This window comes from Lethenteron reissneri, chromosome 61 (genome assembly GCF_015708825.2).
Source record: "Lethenteron reissneri isolate LAM-NWPU_2019-01 chromosome 61, ASM1570882v1, whole genome shotgun sequence".
In the NCBI taxonomy this organism is placed as follows: Eukaryota; Metazoa; Chordata; class Hyperoartia; order Petromyzontiformes; family Petromyzontidae; genus Lethenteron; species Lethenteron reissneri.
The window spans coordinates 9362759-9378673 of NC_083839.1; the positions used below are offsets into that span (position 1 = coordinate 9362759).

The window sequence follows — 15915 nt, forward strand, 5'->3', positions numbered from 1 at the left end:
TGAAACCAGTGGCAAAGGCAATCAATTCTATTCGCTCTAAAGCTCTATACCACCGACAGTTTCAGCAGTTCTTGCGTGACATCCAGGCTGTATACGGTGACGTAATATATCACAACGATGTGAGGTGGCTAAGCCGGGGGTCCGCACTGCAGCGATTTTTCTCTCTCAAAGAGGAAATTGGACATTTTTTGGGTGAGAAGGGACAACCAATGGAAGAACTGTCCGATCCTGTATGGCTGGCAAATGTCTTTTTTGGTTGACATAATGAAGCATCTGAATGCGCTGAATGGTAATCTTCAAGGAAAAGATGCAGTGGTGAGCCAGCTATACACTCACATCAAGGCCTTTGGAACCAAACTGCAACTTTTCCAAAGACACTTGTCCCAAACAGAGCCCTGCACCGCGCACTTCTCAGCTTTGAAAGAGGTCATTGACAGTTTCCCACAGGACAGCATCGGTGCGCAAATGAAGAGTTATGCAACAGCTATCGCATCTCTTTCTGTGGCATTTAACAAACGCTTTCGGGACTTTGCAGTTATTGAAAAGGACATGTTGCTTTTCTCTTCTCCCTTCTCCGTGGACCCTGATGATTATCCTCCACAGCTGCAGCTGGAGCTCATTGAGCTGCAGTGTGACGATGAGTGCCGCGGAAAACACCAGCAGTGTTCTCTTGTTGACTTTTACCGGCAGCTGGACAAAAGCAGGTTTCCAGAAATGCGGTCATTCGCTAAGAAAATGCTGAGCTTATTCGGCTCCACATATTTGTGTGAGCAAACATTCTCAGTCATGAACTTAAACAAGAACTGATTGAGGTCAAGGATGAGTGACTCCCACTTGCGTGACATTTTACGCATCTCAACCACTGCCTTTAAGCCATACCTGATCTCTTTACTGAAATCTAGATCTCAGTATCACCCTTATCATTAGTGTCAGCAAGTTATCTGTTCCTTGATCAATCTGAAATTGAGTGTTTTGAACGGTAACATCTGTCACTATTAACAGCGAAAGGCCCGAAGCACACTAATGCACTTGGACTTATGGCACTTGTTTTTATTAAACTCTTGAATAAGATTTGGTTATAACTGTTGATGTTATGTACCTGTAAATGTGACACAAACTATTGCTTTCTGAAAAATATTGTAAAAGTCAAGGGCAAAATTCACTTGTTTTAAAGTTTAATGATAACAGACCACTTTGCATTACTTATAACTCCTGTTTAAAATGTTCACGAGGCAAAGATATTTAACTCACGGAAATGTAAGGTATTCTATACAGTTTGTTCAATGTTATCTGACTGAATGAAAGGCAGAATTGTGTTTTTAGAGTTGTTCACGTCTGCCTGAGTGGCTTATATTTGGTTACATTGTCATTTGAAAAATATAGATAATTGTGACAATGAAAATTGTTTTATAACAGTGTGTATTTTCATGTAACTTTTGTGGTTAAAAAAATGTCAGAAGGAACTATTGGCCCCTGGGCATCTTCACTTTATCAAATTTGGCCCTCTTTGCAAAAAGTTTGGACACCCCTGCTCTACAGCATCCCACGTCAGAGAATGAGGAGGCTTACCGCAGCCTTCGCTCGGAGGTTCGGAGAGCCACGAGGTGCTGCAAGGATGGGTGGTGGTCGCGGGTTGCTGAGGAGATGGAGTCTGCCTCAATGTCCGCGATCACAAATCCCTATTTAACGCCATCAAAAAAGTAACCTGCAGCGCCACACCTATTACCATCATTAGGGGAAAAAACGGTGATCCAATCTCAGACCCCCAGGAACAGGTTAGCAGATTTGATAAGCACTTCTGTAAAGTCCTGGGGGAGGGGAAATCCCTCGATATGGAAAACATCGTGGAACAAAGTGGGTATGACCCTGCTGAGGCTGCGGTGCCTCAAATATTGGAAGAAGTCACCCCCTATGAGTGGCTGGCTGAGGTGCCATCTGTTGAGTAAGTACTAAAGGCGACCCAGAGTCTAAGACTAGGAAAGGCACTGGGCAGAGATGATCTGCCAAGCGAAATGCTGAGGGAGGGTGGCGTTTGTGCACAGACTGCCCTACATGACATCATAACAACAGTCTGGACCACTGGATGGGGTTCCGCAGGATTGGAAGGATGCCCTTGTGGTCCCCCTCTTTAGGAAGGGGACTGCACAGACTGTAACAACTACAGGGGCATCTCACTCTCCAGTGTGCCGGGAAAGGTCCTGGCAAGGATTATTCAACATCGCCTTGCCAGGCATGCTGAGGAGAGACTTGCGGAGCCTCAATGTGGTTTCAGGAAAGGGCGGTCCTGCACAGATGTCATATTTTCTATCCGTTTGCTACAGCAGATGTGTAGGGAATTCCAACAAGACCTACATCTCTGCTTTATTGACCTGGTAAAGGCCTATGATACCATCGGTAGGCCTGGGCTCTGGGTTGTTCTTCGTGCTTTCGGAGTCCCTGACCCTCAGTTCAAAATCAATAAGGACCTTCATGATCAGTTTAACACGTAGGCTTTCGCGACCAATATTATTCATAATCAACGTTTTTGGGTGTAAATGTTGTGGTTTCACGCTTCAACACACCGGTGGGCTAAAGCAGTGAACTAATTGTCTTTTGTCAACGTGACACTTTTTTACTGATTGGCCGTGTCGGGTGGTGGAGGGTTACGATACATTTATAAATAACGCGATCTAAACCCAAAAACGTTGATTATGGACCTTCATGATGGTGAGTGGGCGCGGGTAAAACTACGTGGCCGGGAATCGGCACCATTCTCTGTTCACCTTGGGGTGCCATAGGGTTGTCCTCTGGCTCCCACATTATTTAACATCTTTTTCGACCACGTAGTTCGTGAAGCCTTTGATGGCTATACCAGAGGAATTTCCATCTGGTACAGATACAATGGGAGGCTAATTGATGCCCGGGTGCAATCAAGGGATGGCTCCTTATTGGTCAACCATGTTATGTATGCTGATGATCTGGTGATTGCTGCTCACTCAGAGAAGAAGTTGGAGGCACTGCTGCTGGACCTGGAGCGTGCCACTAAGAGGTGGGGCCTTACCATCAGCCCCACCAAAACTAAGCACCTGAGTATTTTGTGTCATCACAAACGCCACCCCACAACTCCAAATTGGTGATGGGGCAGTAGTGTAGAGAGTGGAGAGTTTTCCATACCTGGGTAGTGTGCTCATGACCAGCTCCAGTTTGATAGCAGAAGTCTCACTCCGAATCAGTCGAGCGGCATTATCTTTTCTTCGGTTGGTAATGCTGTGTGGAAGCTACCTGGTCTGTCACTCCACATGAAGCATCAGGTCTTCTCGGCCAGTCATACCCTCCCTTCTCTATGCTTGTGAAACGTGGACCACCCCCCCCCCCCGAATGAAACATCTTTGCTGGTTTGACACATTTAGGCTGGCCTGCCTACAATCCATCCTGGATTTAACCAGGCTGGATTGTGTGAGCTCACAAATCCTTGAAGAATCTGGACAAAGTCCCATTGGTGAGCTCATCAGGCAGGCGATGCTGCGTTGGCTGAGTTATATAGCCCGCATGCCCAGCCACTGCATGCCTAAATAGCTTTTGTTCGGCTTGATAGAGGGGGCTAAATGGGCACGGCACGGGCTAGAATGAGATGGAGTGATGTGGTAAGAGGATGTGTAACCGAGTGGACCTGACGATGACTTGTACCAGCATTGTCAAGATCGGCCTCTGTGGAGGAGGCTCGTGAAGGACGCTACTGGGCAGTTGGAGGCAGTCTAGCTCCAGCAACAACAGAGGGCGGAGGAGCGACACTCACAAGCGGAGCGCCGTGTGGCGAAAACACAGCACGTTGGCACAGTAGGCGGCACAGGTGGTGCATCGGTCAGTCATCTGTCGGTCGACCTATGGCACCTGGGTCTGTCCCGTGACCTGCTGCCGGCGGGCGTTCCGACATTTTACGTGGCGTAAAGGTGCACATCGCCAGGCACAAGCGCCGTGGTGAAGTCACCGCCACTTCGTAGCGAATTGCGGTTGTTGTTGTCACAGATTTGAATAACTTCATTGATAAGGTGCAAAAGTCTGGGATGCGTTTTAATTTTATAATCCGGACTATATGTAAACTATCCCACTCATGCTGTGCGACTGCTCAACACCTGCAGTGAAAACTAAAATATATATTTTTTTATCTTACCAAGTAAGGCCCACCGAGCTATATAAATATTTTTCAGAAGCGATCTGGCTATCAAAAATGATAGCCCAACGAAGTGTCTTATCAAAATGTGGACATTTAGAGCTGCCAAATACCCTAAACGTGTGGCGTTGATTCTAAATGTGGAGGAAAAAGCGGAAAACACGGAGGAAAATCCACGTGATCACGGGGAGAGACATGCAACTCCAAATATACATCAGGCATCAGGGTTGTGATCGAACCCACGGCCTCCGTATACCAGGCGAGGTATTTAACGTGTCGCCTGCATCTCACATCAGGTGACCGACTCTGCTGCACGGGTCAGATGTGTTTGTAGAGGTCGCATGATCGGCACATCTACCTCTGACCTCACAAGTCAAAACACCACGAGTCTCGATGGGACACCACCTGGTGATGAAGGGATGATGATGATGATAATGAAATTCATGCTGCAAGCAATAAAACCCAGTTGTCAATTTATAACAGTTTATTAAGCTTAAGGAGGAACAAAAGTAAAACCAAAATTACCTAAAATAATATGAAGGAAAAAAATTACTCAAGCACAGGTTTTTGAAAGGAAAACTCAAGCCCAGGTGGAAATCCGTAGGGGGGGGGGGGGCGCATGCAACTGGAACGTTCCAGACTGCTGTCGCAGTGCCCCCTCACTGCCAACACGTGGAATGATAAGCGTACCCCTAACCACCCTCCGCCAAAAAAAAGCGAAACGCGTTTTTTTCCACTAATCTATAAAAGAAAGCGGTAAATAAAAACGATAACCTGAGAAAAATCAAAAGCACGCTCGCAAGACCATCGGACACAACCCGTGGCCAGTGGGTCGTGATGGCACCGGTTTTGTTGTTGAGATGCGAGCTATCGCATTGCGAGCGAGCGCATCTCTGCACGATCCTCACCCTGTCGTCACAGCGGCTCCAATCAATTACCGCTCGGTGGAGACACATTTTTTGCGTTGTGGCTTCACGCGCACGAGCGAGCGAAGAATCCCCCAAAACCGTGCTGTCCACAGGGGTGTAAATCGATCACACTGTGGTTCACCCCCGGCGCCTTGGCACTGAAGTGCATTTACATCCGACATCTTGACGTCGAAACGCAGGGCTAACCCCCCCCCCCCCAAAGCGAGGGGCCCAGGGCAGTCACCCTGATTCGCTGGACCCTAGGGGCGGCTCTGAGCGTGAGCGCGTCGCTCGTCTGGCTGTTGCGGAAGCAGCGAGCCCTCATCCTCCTCTTCTTCTGTCGTACGGCAGCTGATGTAGATGCCGAGCAACAGCTGCAATTTCACATTCACTGTGGTCCAAGCCACCTGAATGTACTTTTCACTGCTGTCCGTGTTTGTATTATTCGTTGTTGTAGCGTTCTGACCACTTGCCCCTAGTGGACATTTTGAAAAAAAGAGCTTTATAGCTCATCGGAATCCTCCTCCATTATAAATATTCTGATTCTGAACTGCATCAGGAGCGGCGGGAGAAGTGTATCGCCGTGAGGTCTCCTTATTTTGTGGATCGGGGCGTTATTGCGTCCTTATACGTCGTGCGGCTCTGTTCTGGATGACCCGAGTCACCAGACTACTAGACAGTTTATACTTTTCCATTTGTGCATCATCAGATATCCGCATCTGCTGCTGCCATGGTTTGTGCAGTGGTTGATACGGTTTATGGGTGGACCATGAGCTTCGTGGAAGATTTAAACCCAGGGGATCTTCTGCGTTTGGGTCTTTGACAAGGCAGATGATCCTGGGGTTTAGGTCTTTCATGAAGCTCGTGGCCCAGTGAGCAAGTAGGCCTCTCGGGAGCCTCTGTCTGCAGGAGACGGCACGACTTTACAAGCACGTCTATACCCAATGCTTGAAAGTGCTCAGATATCAGCAGCATCAGCAGCATCAGCAGCATCAGCAGCATCAGCAGCATCAGCCACATCAGCGGAAGCATCATCAGCATCAATGGCATTGGCGGCAGCGGCATCAGCGGCATCAGCAGCGGCATCGGCAACGGCAGCAGCAGTCGTGTACATCAATGGACGCATATATTCTTACACTTAGATAATATCTGTGACACACGGTGCTTTTTTGCAAAAATAATGACTTAACTTTGCATTAGCCAGCTTAACACAAGTGAAAAAAAACGTATTAAAATTTTCCCAAGGTAAAACAAAAATAGGCACTTTAACCAGAATAGCAAGAACACAATCCCATGACTCTCCATTGAATGAGAAACTTGTCACAGACACAACAGTGCGTGCAGGCTGGAAATAAAGAATAATTGTACCTCGCGAAACTATTAGTTTTGATTGGCAACAGGTGCTACTGTGACCTCTACATCAGTCCTCCCATCATGCCTTGCATGCACAGGGCATCACCATGTCATGTGACTAGTCGAAACCCATATAGTCACTTGCCACATGACATGGTGATGTCACACCTCCGATTGGCACGGTTGGTTAGGTGCAGTGCTAAAGTACAACATACACCGCACCTCTGATTAGGATGCTTACGCTACGTACGGTGCGAAAGTTCAACACACACATACACTGCACCTCCGATTGGCCCGATTGGCACGGTTGGCTATGTACGGTGCAAAAGAAGTTGTTAATCTCACGGTGACGAGATGTTAATTCCCTCGCCTGGTATGCAGGAGGTCGTGAGTTCGATCCCGACCCTGATGCCCGCAGTATATTTGGAGTTTGCATGTTCTCCCCATGGTTGCGTGGACTTTTATCTGGGTCCTCCGGTTTTTCCGTTCACATTTAGAATCAACGTCACACGTATAGAGTATTTGGCTAATACTATACATTTCCACATGATTGGCCACTTCATTGAGCTATGATTGTGGCCAGGTCGCTTCTGAAAAAGAGCTATCTAGCTCAGTGGGCCAAATCTAGTAAAATAAAAAATAGTTTAGTTTTAAAATAGTTTAGTTCTACAGTATCTCACTAAAGTTAACAATGAAGTCAGCTTACGTAAGTTTTAAAGACATGAACGGAACATTTACGAAAAGAAAGCAGTTCAAGAACTTTGCAAACTCCTGAAACAAGCAAGTGCACTCAGCTGCAATCAGCCTCCAAAAATCACCAGGCAAAGCCAGAGCCCTGTGCTGCCCAGGAATACTCACCAACTCACATTCGCTCATTTGGAATTATGCGATCTTTCATTAACTTTAGTCCCGACTCATTTCCCGTTCAAACGTACGGTTCCAACTTAATAGCCTGCGGTACTCGGGATTTAGCAGGACTGCAAAAAACAACAGGGGGGTGAATCTCTCTGGAAAGGGGTGAGAGGGGGAGGAGGAGGAAAGGGGTGAGAGGGTCAGAAGAGGTATGAGAGTGAGGAGGAGAGGGTAAGAGTGGGGGTGAATGGGGTGAAAGGATGAGGAGGAGCAGGGCGAGGAGAAGGTGAAGAGAGGGGCAAGGGTGAGAAGGGTGAGGGTGAGCAGGGTAACCGTGAGTGGAGTCAGGGTGAGGAGCAGCGGGGTGAGGGTGAGCAGGGTGCAGGTGAGGAGGAGCAGTGTGAAGGTAAGCGGGATAAGGGTGAGCGGTGTGAGGGTGAGGGCGAGCGGGGTGAGGGCGAGCGGGGTGAGGGCGAGCGGGGTGAGGGCGAGCGGGGTGAGGGCGAGCGCGGTGCTTGCGACCGCATTCCTGTCGAGCGGAGTGGCAGCCGTGCGGAGCGCTGGCACCATCGCCGCCAGCGTCCCGCTAGGCGCTGGCCAGGCGAGAGTAAGCGTGGTCGTCCTTGATGAGGCCTGCAGATGCGGTCACGCGCACAACAAACACGATGGCACAACGAGAGGCGCGTTAACAACGACGACAACGAGCAACGGCAACCAACCTAGCCAATCGTGCTTATCGGAGGTGCGGAGGAGCAACAAACTAAACACAAAAAGCAGTTCTAAAAAATTTAGTTTTCAATCTAGATGATGATTTAATAGTGCGTAGCTCCCAATGGCTTCCTAGTACTGGAAGAGCGTTGCAGATGGCCGCAGAAGCGCATCCGAAAGTGCCGTGCGATGCGGTGACCGTCTTTGTTCGATGGCCAGCCAAAAGCCGCTGCTGCTGTGAGGATGTTTGCGATTTGATCGTTTCTGCTCCGTGATGAGATCAGCAAAGTATTGTGGTTAAATGTGGCAAGTACTTGTGTGTAATAAATTCAACCTTATAATATATTCATTCAGCAACCGGAAGCCAATGCAGCTCGGCGACCACTGGACGGACTTTTGGAGGGAGGATGGCTCACATTGCCTTCCCATAACATTTAAAGCTTTCGTGACTGCAGGGATTCATATTCTTGGATCTTTCGGGAAAGTTACGTAGAAGGGAAATAATAAAATAATAAATAAAAAAACAATAAAATTCTCACGACGTTTCGGCCACAACATAAGCATATTTTACTATTTCCCTTCTATGTGACTACCGAAAGATCCAAGAATGTAACATTATATTTCACTTATTTTATTTATTTTTATTTACTCACCCCTCTTATGCTATTTCGATCCTGACCCTGACGCCTACTGTATATTTGGAGTTAGCGTGTCTCTCTCCGCCTGATCGCAGGGATTTTTCTCTGGCTCCTCTGGTTTTTCCCTCCACATTTAGAATCAACGTCACACATTTAGATGATTTGACTGCTATACATTTACACGTGATAAGCCACTTCGTTGAGCTATCATTGCTGATAGCCAGGTCACTTCATAGTTTTTTAACAGTTTTATTTTGTGCGTGGTTGCCATTTATTATGGTCAGTCGGTGCTAGCCACTGTAATGCGCACCGACGCCAAACGTTAATGAGGGCGATAGGGGCACGTAAAATAAAATAAATAAAAATGTAATCGCTCGATCGATGACCACATCCATAGAGCAGGCTATGCTCACACGCTGGAGGTTGGCTGCACGATGGAAAACGCGGACTCGAATCCCCTGTAAGCCTAATGGTGGAAGGGGGGGGTGTCGGCGATGACGAGAGTCTTTTTCTTTCTGACACCGTTTGCGTTGTTATTCACGACGGAGACGGTCGTCCGGTTCTCCGAAGGGCAGTTTGGCGGTGTTGCCACGTGAACGAAATTACAAAAAAAAAAATTTCCGATTAAAAAAGTCAACCACGTTGAGAATCAGCAGCCGTGGGTCAGGGTTCGCGTGCTCGGCTTGTCCGCATTTCCCACGTACAGATTGACAGCGGCGAAATGCATCATCAGGATGCACGCGACCGGGTGACTTTGTCCTCACGACCGAGTGACTCGGTGACAAAGCGGGAAGATCTCACCTTGTCTATGTACAGCTACACTAGGAAAGGAAAAAAATGAAGATAGAAAACTAATTTCTTTACAACTCCTTTTGTGTTTAATTTGTTGTCCTTCCCCACCCGCACCTCCCATTAGTACTGTTGGCTACGTTATGGTCCCAAAGAAGTTCGACATGCATACATACGTATGTTGCGTGTCGCAGGCTGTGCAACTAAATTTTTAAGCTTTGTTCATTGGAAAATAAAGCGTTTTAAAATATTCCTTCGAATGCTGCCACCACGGCACCACGACACCACGACACCGACGTTCAATGACGCGTGAACGAATTTTTATTTTTATTTACGGAGGTAAAAATGGCGAGTGACATCACCGGACTGCCACGACGACTGATCTATCCGCGATTTATTCAAATCTGCTTTCTCGTTCAACACAAGATTTTGTGACAATCTCGGTGCGACTCCGCAAGAGCTCCTTAGAATCCCACAAAACGCTGGCACTGTGACTTATTAACGACCAGATGTGCGCTTTGCCAGACGACGGTGTGCAGCAGTCGAATAACAACGAGAGAGACATTCACCGTATTTCTTTCGGATCTCGTCGTGTCTTGCCTTACGATCGGCCCGCCTGTCAAAACACACGCACGCACACCACACGGAGGATGTGGGTTTATTTAAAAGAGTACGAGAGACATTTTTTTATGTTTGAAATCAAACCTCCTTGCCAAACCATAGCAATTCGTAGTCTGTGTCAAACTTTGCCAAAAAATAAGACTGTAAAGTGGGGGTACTGCAAAAGAAAGCACTGTTAATAATTACTCTTAGGTTTTTTCGGTAAAGTCACGTAGTTAAACATAGATTAAAATAATAAATAATGAAAATCATAGAAATAATCATAGAAATAAAATAATAAATCACGACGTTTTGGCGGCAACACAAGTCTCCGTCATCAGGTGGGACCGTCACAGCTAAAATTTACTGTATCAAGTGAGGCAAAATTCCAAGAGACAAGCTCTTAAATATAAGTTAAGGGGGAGGGGGGGAGAGGCTTATCTGAATGTGGTAGCCAGCGAATGGAACGTGTTGGGGGATGGGCGGGGCTAAAAGAGAACAATCGGTGTACCTCGACTTCGGGTTGTAACCAGTGTTGGCTGACAATCCAAATACAAAAAAGGCAGTACTGTTAAACGCTGGGGATGTCAACACTCGGTAAAGTAGAATAATTAATAATTATTCATAGATGTTGATTCCCCAGCTGTATATTTGGATTTTGCGTGTTTCTCTCAGCCTCTCTCCCCGTGGTCGCGTGGATTTTTCTCCGGGTCCTCCGGTTTTTCCCCTCCATGTTCAGAATCGTCACGCGTTTAAGAGTATTTGGCTCCCGCTATGAATTGCCACGTGATGATAAGCCCACTTCCTTCAGCTATAATTTGTGATAGCAAGTTCGCCACTGAAAAAGAGCTATGGAGCTCAGTGGGCATTCGTTTTATAGTTCAGTTTACTATTTCTATTCCTACTATTTAATTTTATTTTACTAGGTAAGGCCCACTGAGTGACCTGGCCACAAATGCTAATCCAACTAAGTGGCATATCAGCACGTGAAAATGTATAGCAGCCAAATACTCAAATTTCATATATCTAAATGTGGAGGGAAAAACTGGAGGACCCGGAAAAAAATCCACGCGACCACAGGGACAGCATGCAAACTCCAAATATACAGCAGGCGTCAGGGTTGGGATCGAACCCACAACCTTCTGTATACCAGGCAGTGGCGGCTCGTCAATAGAGGGCGCAGGGGCGCCGCCCCCATCAATATTCAAGAAATATACATATACAAAATTTATATAAAAATACATAAATAAAATATTTTTTTCATACGATGTGCCGGCTGGTAGTAAGAAAAGCATCAGCATTTAATAAAAACTGGCTTTAATCGGTCAACTATTTTCTATGTTTTTCAATGTGTTTCATGCGGGGCGCCGGACAAATGGATGTCTATGTGAGACTTTAAATTTTCGGACAGCATGTGACCTGAAGCTGGTCTCTAATTGGTTTCTTAAAGATTCTCTTCGGGGCGCAAGTCGTTGCGTCCCTGGCCAATCAGAATTGGATACATGTTATTTTATCCAATCTGATTGGTTCTCGTCACCTGTCATTCAAATTTACGCTCTGGGCCACTACTGCGAGTGCGCAGGCGACACCACTTTGACACTTGCTAGGCTGATCAAATTTTTTGTGTAAACAATGGCAGCAGTTCATCCAAATTCTGTAATTTATTTACAAAAAAACCCTTTCACAAGGCTTTCGCTGGAAGAAATAAAAAAGATAAAGGATCTCGGAACGGACCAACCCGATTTACAAATCCAGCAGCAGGCCAGTGACAGAGGACGAAGCTACACACGAAGCTTCACCCGCGCTTGTTATGAGAAACGGAGGTGGCTGGCTGGATGTGATGTTAGCAATTCTCTTTTTTGTTTTCCCTGTCTTTTATTTCAAAGTGTCGGCACTGAAGTTTTGTGGACAACGACGGGGGTAAGAGACCTCAAACATCTCTCTGACAAATGCAAACGTCATGAAAGTAGCCGCAGCCATATTGATAATAGCATGAAACTAACGTTTTTATGTTCAAGTAGGAAACATGCTTTTTGGTACTTTGGTCTGAAATGTATATAAAAGAGAAACATTTATGTTCAAGTAGGAAACATGCTTTTTGGTACTTTGGTCTGAAATGTATATAAAAGAGAAACATTTATGTTCAAGTTGGAAACATGCTTTTTGGTACTTCTTTTGGTCTGAAATGTAAATAAAGATCATCAAAATTTATATTAAAGTAGTCAAAATGGTTTTTGGTACTGCTTTATATTTATTTGCCCCCCTCAATAAAATAAAAAAAATGCGCCCCCCCAAAAATAAATATCACCAGCCGCCACTGATACCAGGTGAAGTAGTTCGTGGGCATGTGAATAGTTTGAGGTCAATATGTTCTCAACCCCGCTCATTGGATGAGTGCGCTTTTACGCCACCGTCTTAATCAGCGATGGATGTGATGATTTACAAATCGCCGTAACACTGTTGTAAAAATCCTGCCCGATTAAAACGCCACTTGCGAAGCACGCAACGACGCGTTGATTTGTCGTGCGAAACATCTTGCCATGCTCGCAACGCAACGTGCACAGTTGTGTGGGCAGAAATCGGTTGCCTACGATCCGTCTTGATTTCAATGTAACCAGTTCTCTCAAATCTCTGCAGCTGCTAGAGGCAACACATTCACCACTTCATAAATAAAAAAGAGAGAACCGACTCTTGGAATCAAACGCCGATCGTGAACTGTGACAAGTCGTGGACTCACTGGGGTGGCACTCCGTCATGTTGACATGATACTGCCAATGGATTTAGCGGTTTGTTGCGCTGTGACGAGTTCACGCAAGTCGGCATGCGACTACCGATGCCGGCTGCCTGCACGCTGGAGGGGACGAGGGTGGAGAGGGGCAGCCATACCTCTCCTCGCTCTGCGCGCGCCGCTCCTCCTGCTGCTGGTGGAGGCGCACATCCTCGCGAGTCGGGCCGCTGTGGGGGCGCAATCGCACCGCCACCACGCAGCACACCACCACGCAGAACACCACCACAGATACTCAGCACACCGCCACCACACAGCACAGACACAGCACACCGCCACCACACAGCACAGAATGCACAGCACACCGCCATGCCACCAAACAGCACACCTCCACCACACAGCACACCGCCAGGCACAGAGCACACAGCCACCGCACACCACCACCATACAACACACCGCCACAGTCCACCACACAGCACACCGCACCAACACGCAACGAAATTATTCACTTGGAAACATTTATGTTTTTCACATCATACGTACTGAAATTGTGGACATCGTAGGATGGAAAATTTTCGTGCATTAACAACTGTTAACACATGTGCAGACAGGGCAGCCATTCACCATAATGCTCATCTATTGGTCACTTAAGACTAATTGACTGGGTCTCCATTCACCGCGACAGGGTCTCCCATTCAGTGACTGGGTCTCCTATTCACCGCGACAGGGTCTCCCATTCAGTGACTGGGGCTCCCACTCACTGACTGAGGATCCCATTCCCTGTGCCTGAGGCTCCCATTCACTGTGACTGGGTCTCCCAATCACCCTGACTGAGGCTCCCATTCACTGTGACTGACGATCCCAATCACTGTGACTGGGTCCCCTATTCACTGTGAACTGAGTCCCCTATTCACTGTGACTGAGGCTCCCACTCACTGTGACTGAGGATCCCATTCCCTGTACCTGAGGCTCCCATTCACTGTAACTGGGTCTCCCAATCACCCTGACTGAGGCTCCTATTCACTGTGACTGAGGCCCCCATTCACTGCGAGGCTCCTGTGACCTGTGTCACTCGACATCACCTCTTGCGGGAGCGGCAGCAGCAGTAGCAGCAGGTGGCCAGGCCCAGGAGGAGGATGCCTCCCACCACCGACATGGCGATGATAAGAGCCTCAAAGTTCACTGCGGACACAGCAAATGGCACACGCGCACGCAATGCCACGTTATTTACAGTAAACTCTCAATTATCGACGTTAATCACTGGGAGGATGGCCACTGGAAAAAAAAAATCGCCGATAATTCAAAAATATACATTTTCCGTGGATCTCTATACCAAAAACCACTGATATAGGTGTACATTATGTTTAAGTTTCTCTGCCATCCCACAGTTTCTCAATTAAAACTCAACAAAAGAAATGATCGGATAAAGCACTCAAAACGAAGCACAACTGAAAATTTCGGTTTAGAACGAATACTCACGATCGACCGGTTGATGCGCGTGCTCATTGATAAAACTTTCCTGCTCTTGCACAGTGGATAACAGCAGAGCCATGCCAATCAACATCAATCAAACTCCGCCCACTGTTGTAAAGATATGGCAACTACTGTACTCTAAAGGCAATAACGTAGATTTCAGATTAACTGGAGCACATATTTGTTCGGTTTAAGCACGTGACTTGGAAATAAACTTTTCCAAGAATAACAATGTATAAATGTTTTAAGATGATTAATTTTGGCATCATGGAAAATCTACGAGTAATTAATTTATCATGACTTAAAGCTTTTGTGACTGCAGAGATTCATCCTCTTTGGGTCTTTCGGTAAAGTCACGTAGATATAAAAATAAAAAAAATCACGATGTTTTGATCGCAACACAAGCAATCGTCTTCAGGTGAAAAAAGTACAGCGAGAGAGCTGCTGAAGCAGGATGTTTTTAGGCCTGAGATGGGTGCATCCCAAGGGTAAGTGGGCAGGGTTAGAGATGGTATTTGCATGGAAATGTAAGATCGGAGGGTGCCGAGGCTGTGGGGGTGGCCATTATATTGAGAGAGATTAGCATGTCAATGTATTGTGAGAACGGAGAGCACACTGAGGCTGTGAAGGTAGCCATTGTATTGTGAAAAACCGAGAGCCACCGCCACATCGACGGAAAGAAGCATCGGTGACTATGCTAGGAAGACATCCAGCCTGTCAATGCAAAGACCTCCAACCTGGCAATGCAACTCAGAGAGTCGGAAATAACTGCTAACATTGGCAGGTAGGATGGAAACATCAGAGCCAGTTATGACTTAAACTGGTTAATAACGTCCTACCAATGATTGCTCAGTTTGTACCCATCTTCTCGGTTGAAATTGTGTCTGTGTTTATATATATATATATGGATGGCTTCATGAACGAATCTTTGTTGATAGCCAGTGGGTTTGCAGAGTACCGTCGTCTTGGAAAAATCTATTTTGTGTGTGCCCACAGCGTTAAAACAATGATCAACCACAGCCACGGCCGATGTATTGGTCCGATCGTGTTTCAGATCTGCCTTATGTTCACGAACACGGTCTGAGACATATCGCTTAGTTTCCCAAATGTAACTACTGCCGCAGACACAACTTAGTTTGTAGACACCGGGGTATTGCATGTCAGGGATAACATCCTTCATAGATGGGATCAGATCACGAATTTTATGTACTGTGTTGAATCAAACCTGGATCTTGTGTTTGCTCATGATTTTGGAAATCTGTTTGGTGACCCCTGCTATGTATGGCAAGGTGATGGTTTTTATTGGGTCCTCAAATGGTTCTCTCACAACGGTTTGGGTGACAGCTTTACAGATTGTGCAGTCCGAATATCCATTCATCTTGAGGGCTTGGTGTACGTGCTCCAGTTCACTGGCTAGGTGGTGATGGTCGGAAATGCAACAAGCCCTATGGTGTAGAGTTTTGATGAGGGACTTCTTCTGGGCTGGATGGTGGTGGGAGTCAGGTTTTAGATAGGCATTCATGTGGGTGGCTTTCCTGTAGACAGAGTGTCCCAATGAACCATTTGGTCTCTTTTCGATTAAAACATCCAAGAATGGTAACTTGCCATCCTTTTCCACCTCCATGGTGAATTTGATGGCTGGGTGTATGAAATTGATGTTGTTGAAGAATTGGTTCAATGCTGGCAGGCCATGTGGCCAGATGACGAACGTGTCATCTG

General features: G+C 46.7%; 1 protein-coding gene across 1 annotated transcript in view; it reads right to left on the minus strand.

The window, feature by feature from the left end:
• Window positions 1-4622: 4622 nt before the first annotated feature.
• Window positions 4623-15915, minus strand: part of LOC133358191 (pituitary tumor-transforming gene 1 protein-interacting protein-like) — a 37880-nt gene continuing 26587 nt past the window's right edge. Inside the window, exons 4-7 of the mRNA XM_061576409.1 lie at window positions 13806-13905; window positions 12885-12953; window positions 9968-10014; window positions 4623-7896 (exon numbers count right to left, since the gene is read on the minus strand). Coding sequence (XP_061432393.1) covers window positions 7850-7896; window positions 9968-10014; window positions 12885-12953; window positions 13806-13905 — 263 coding nt within the window. The 3' untranslated portion in view covers window positions 4623-7849. The remainder of the gene's footprint in view (window positions 7897-9967; window positions 10015-12884; window positions 12954-13805; window positions 13906-15915) is intronic.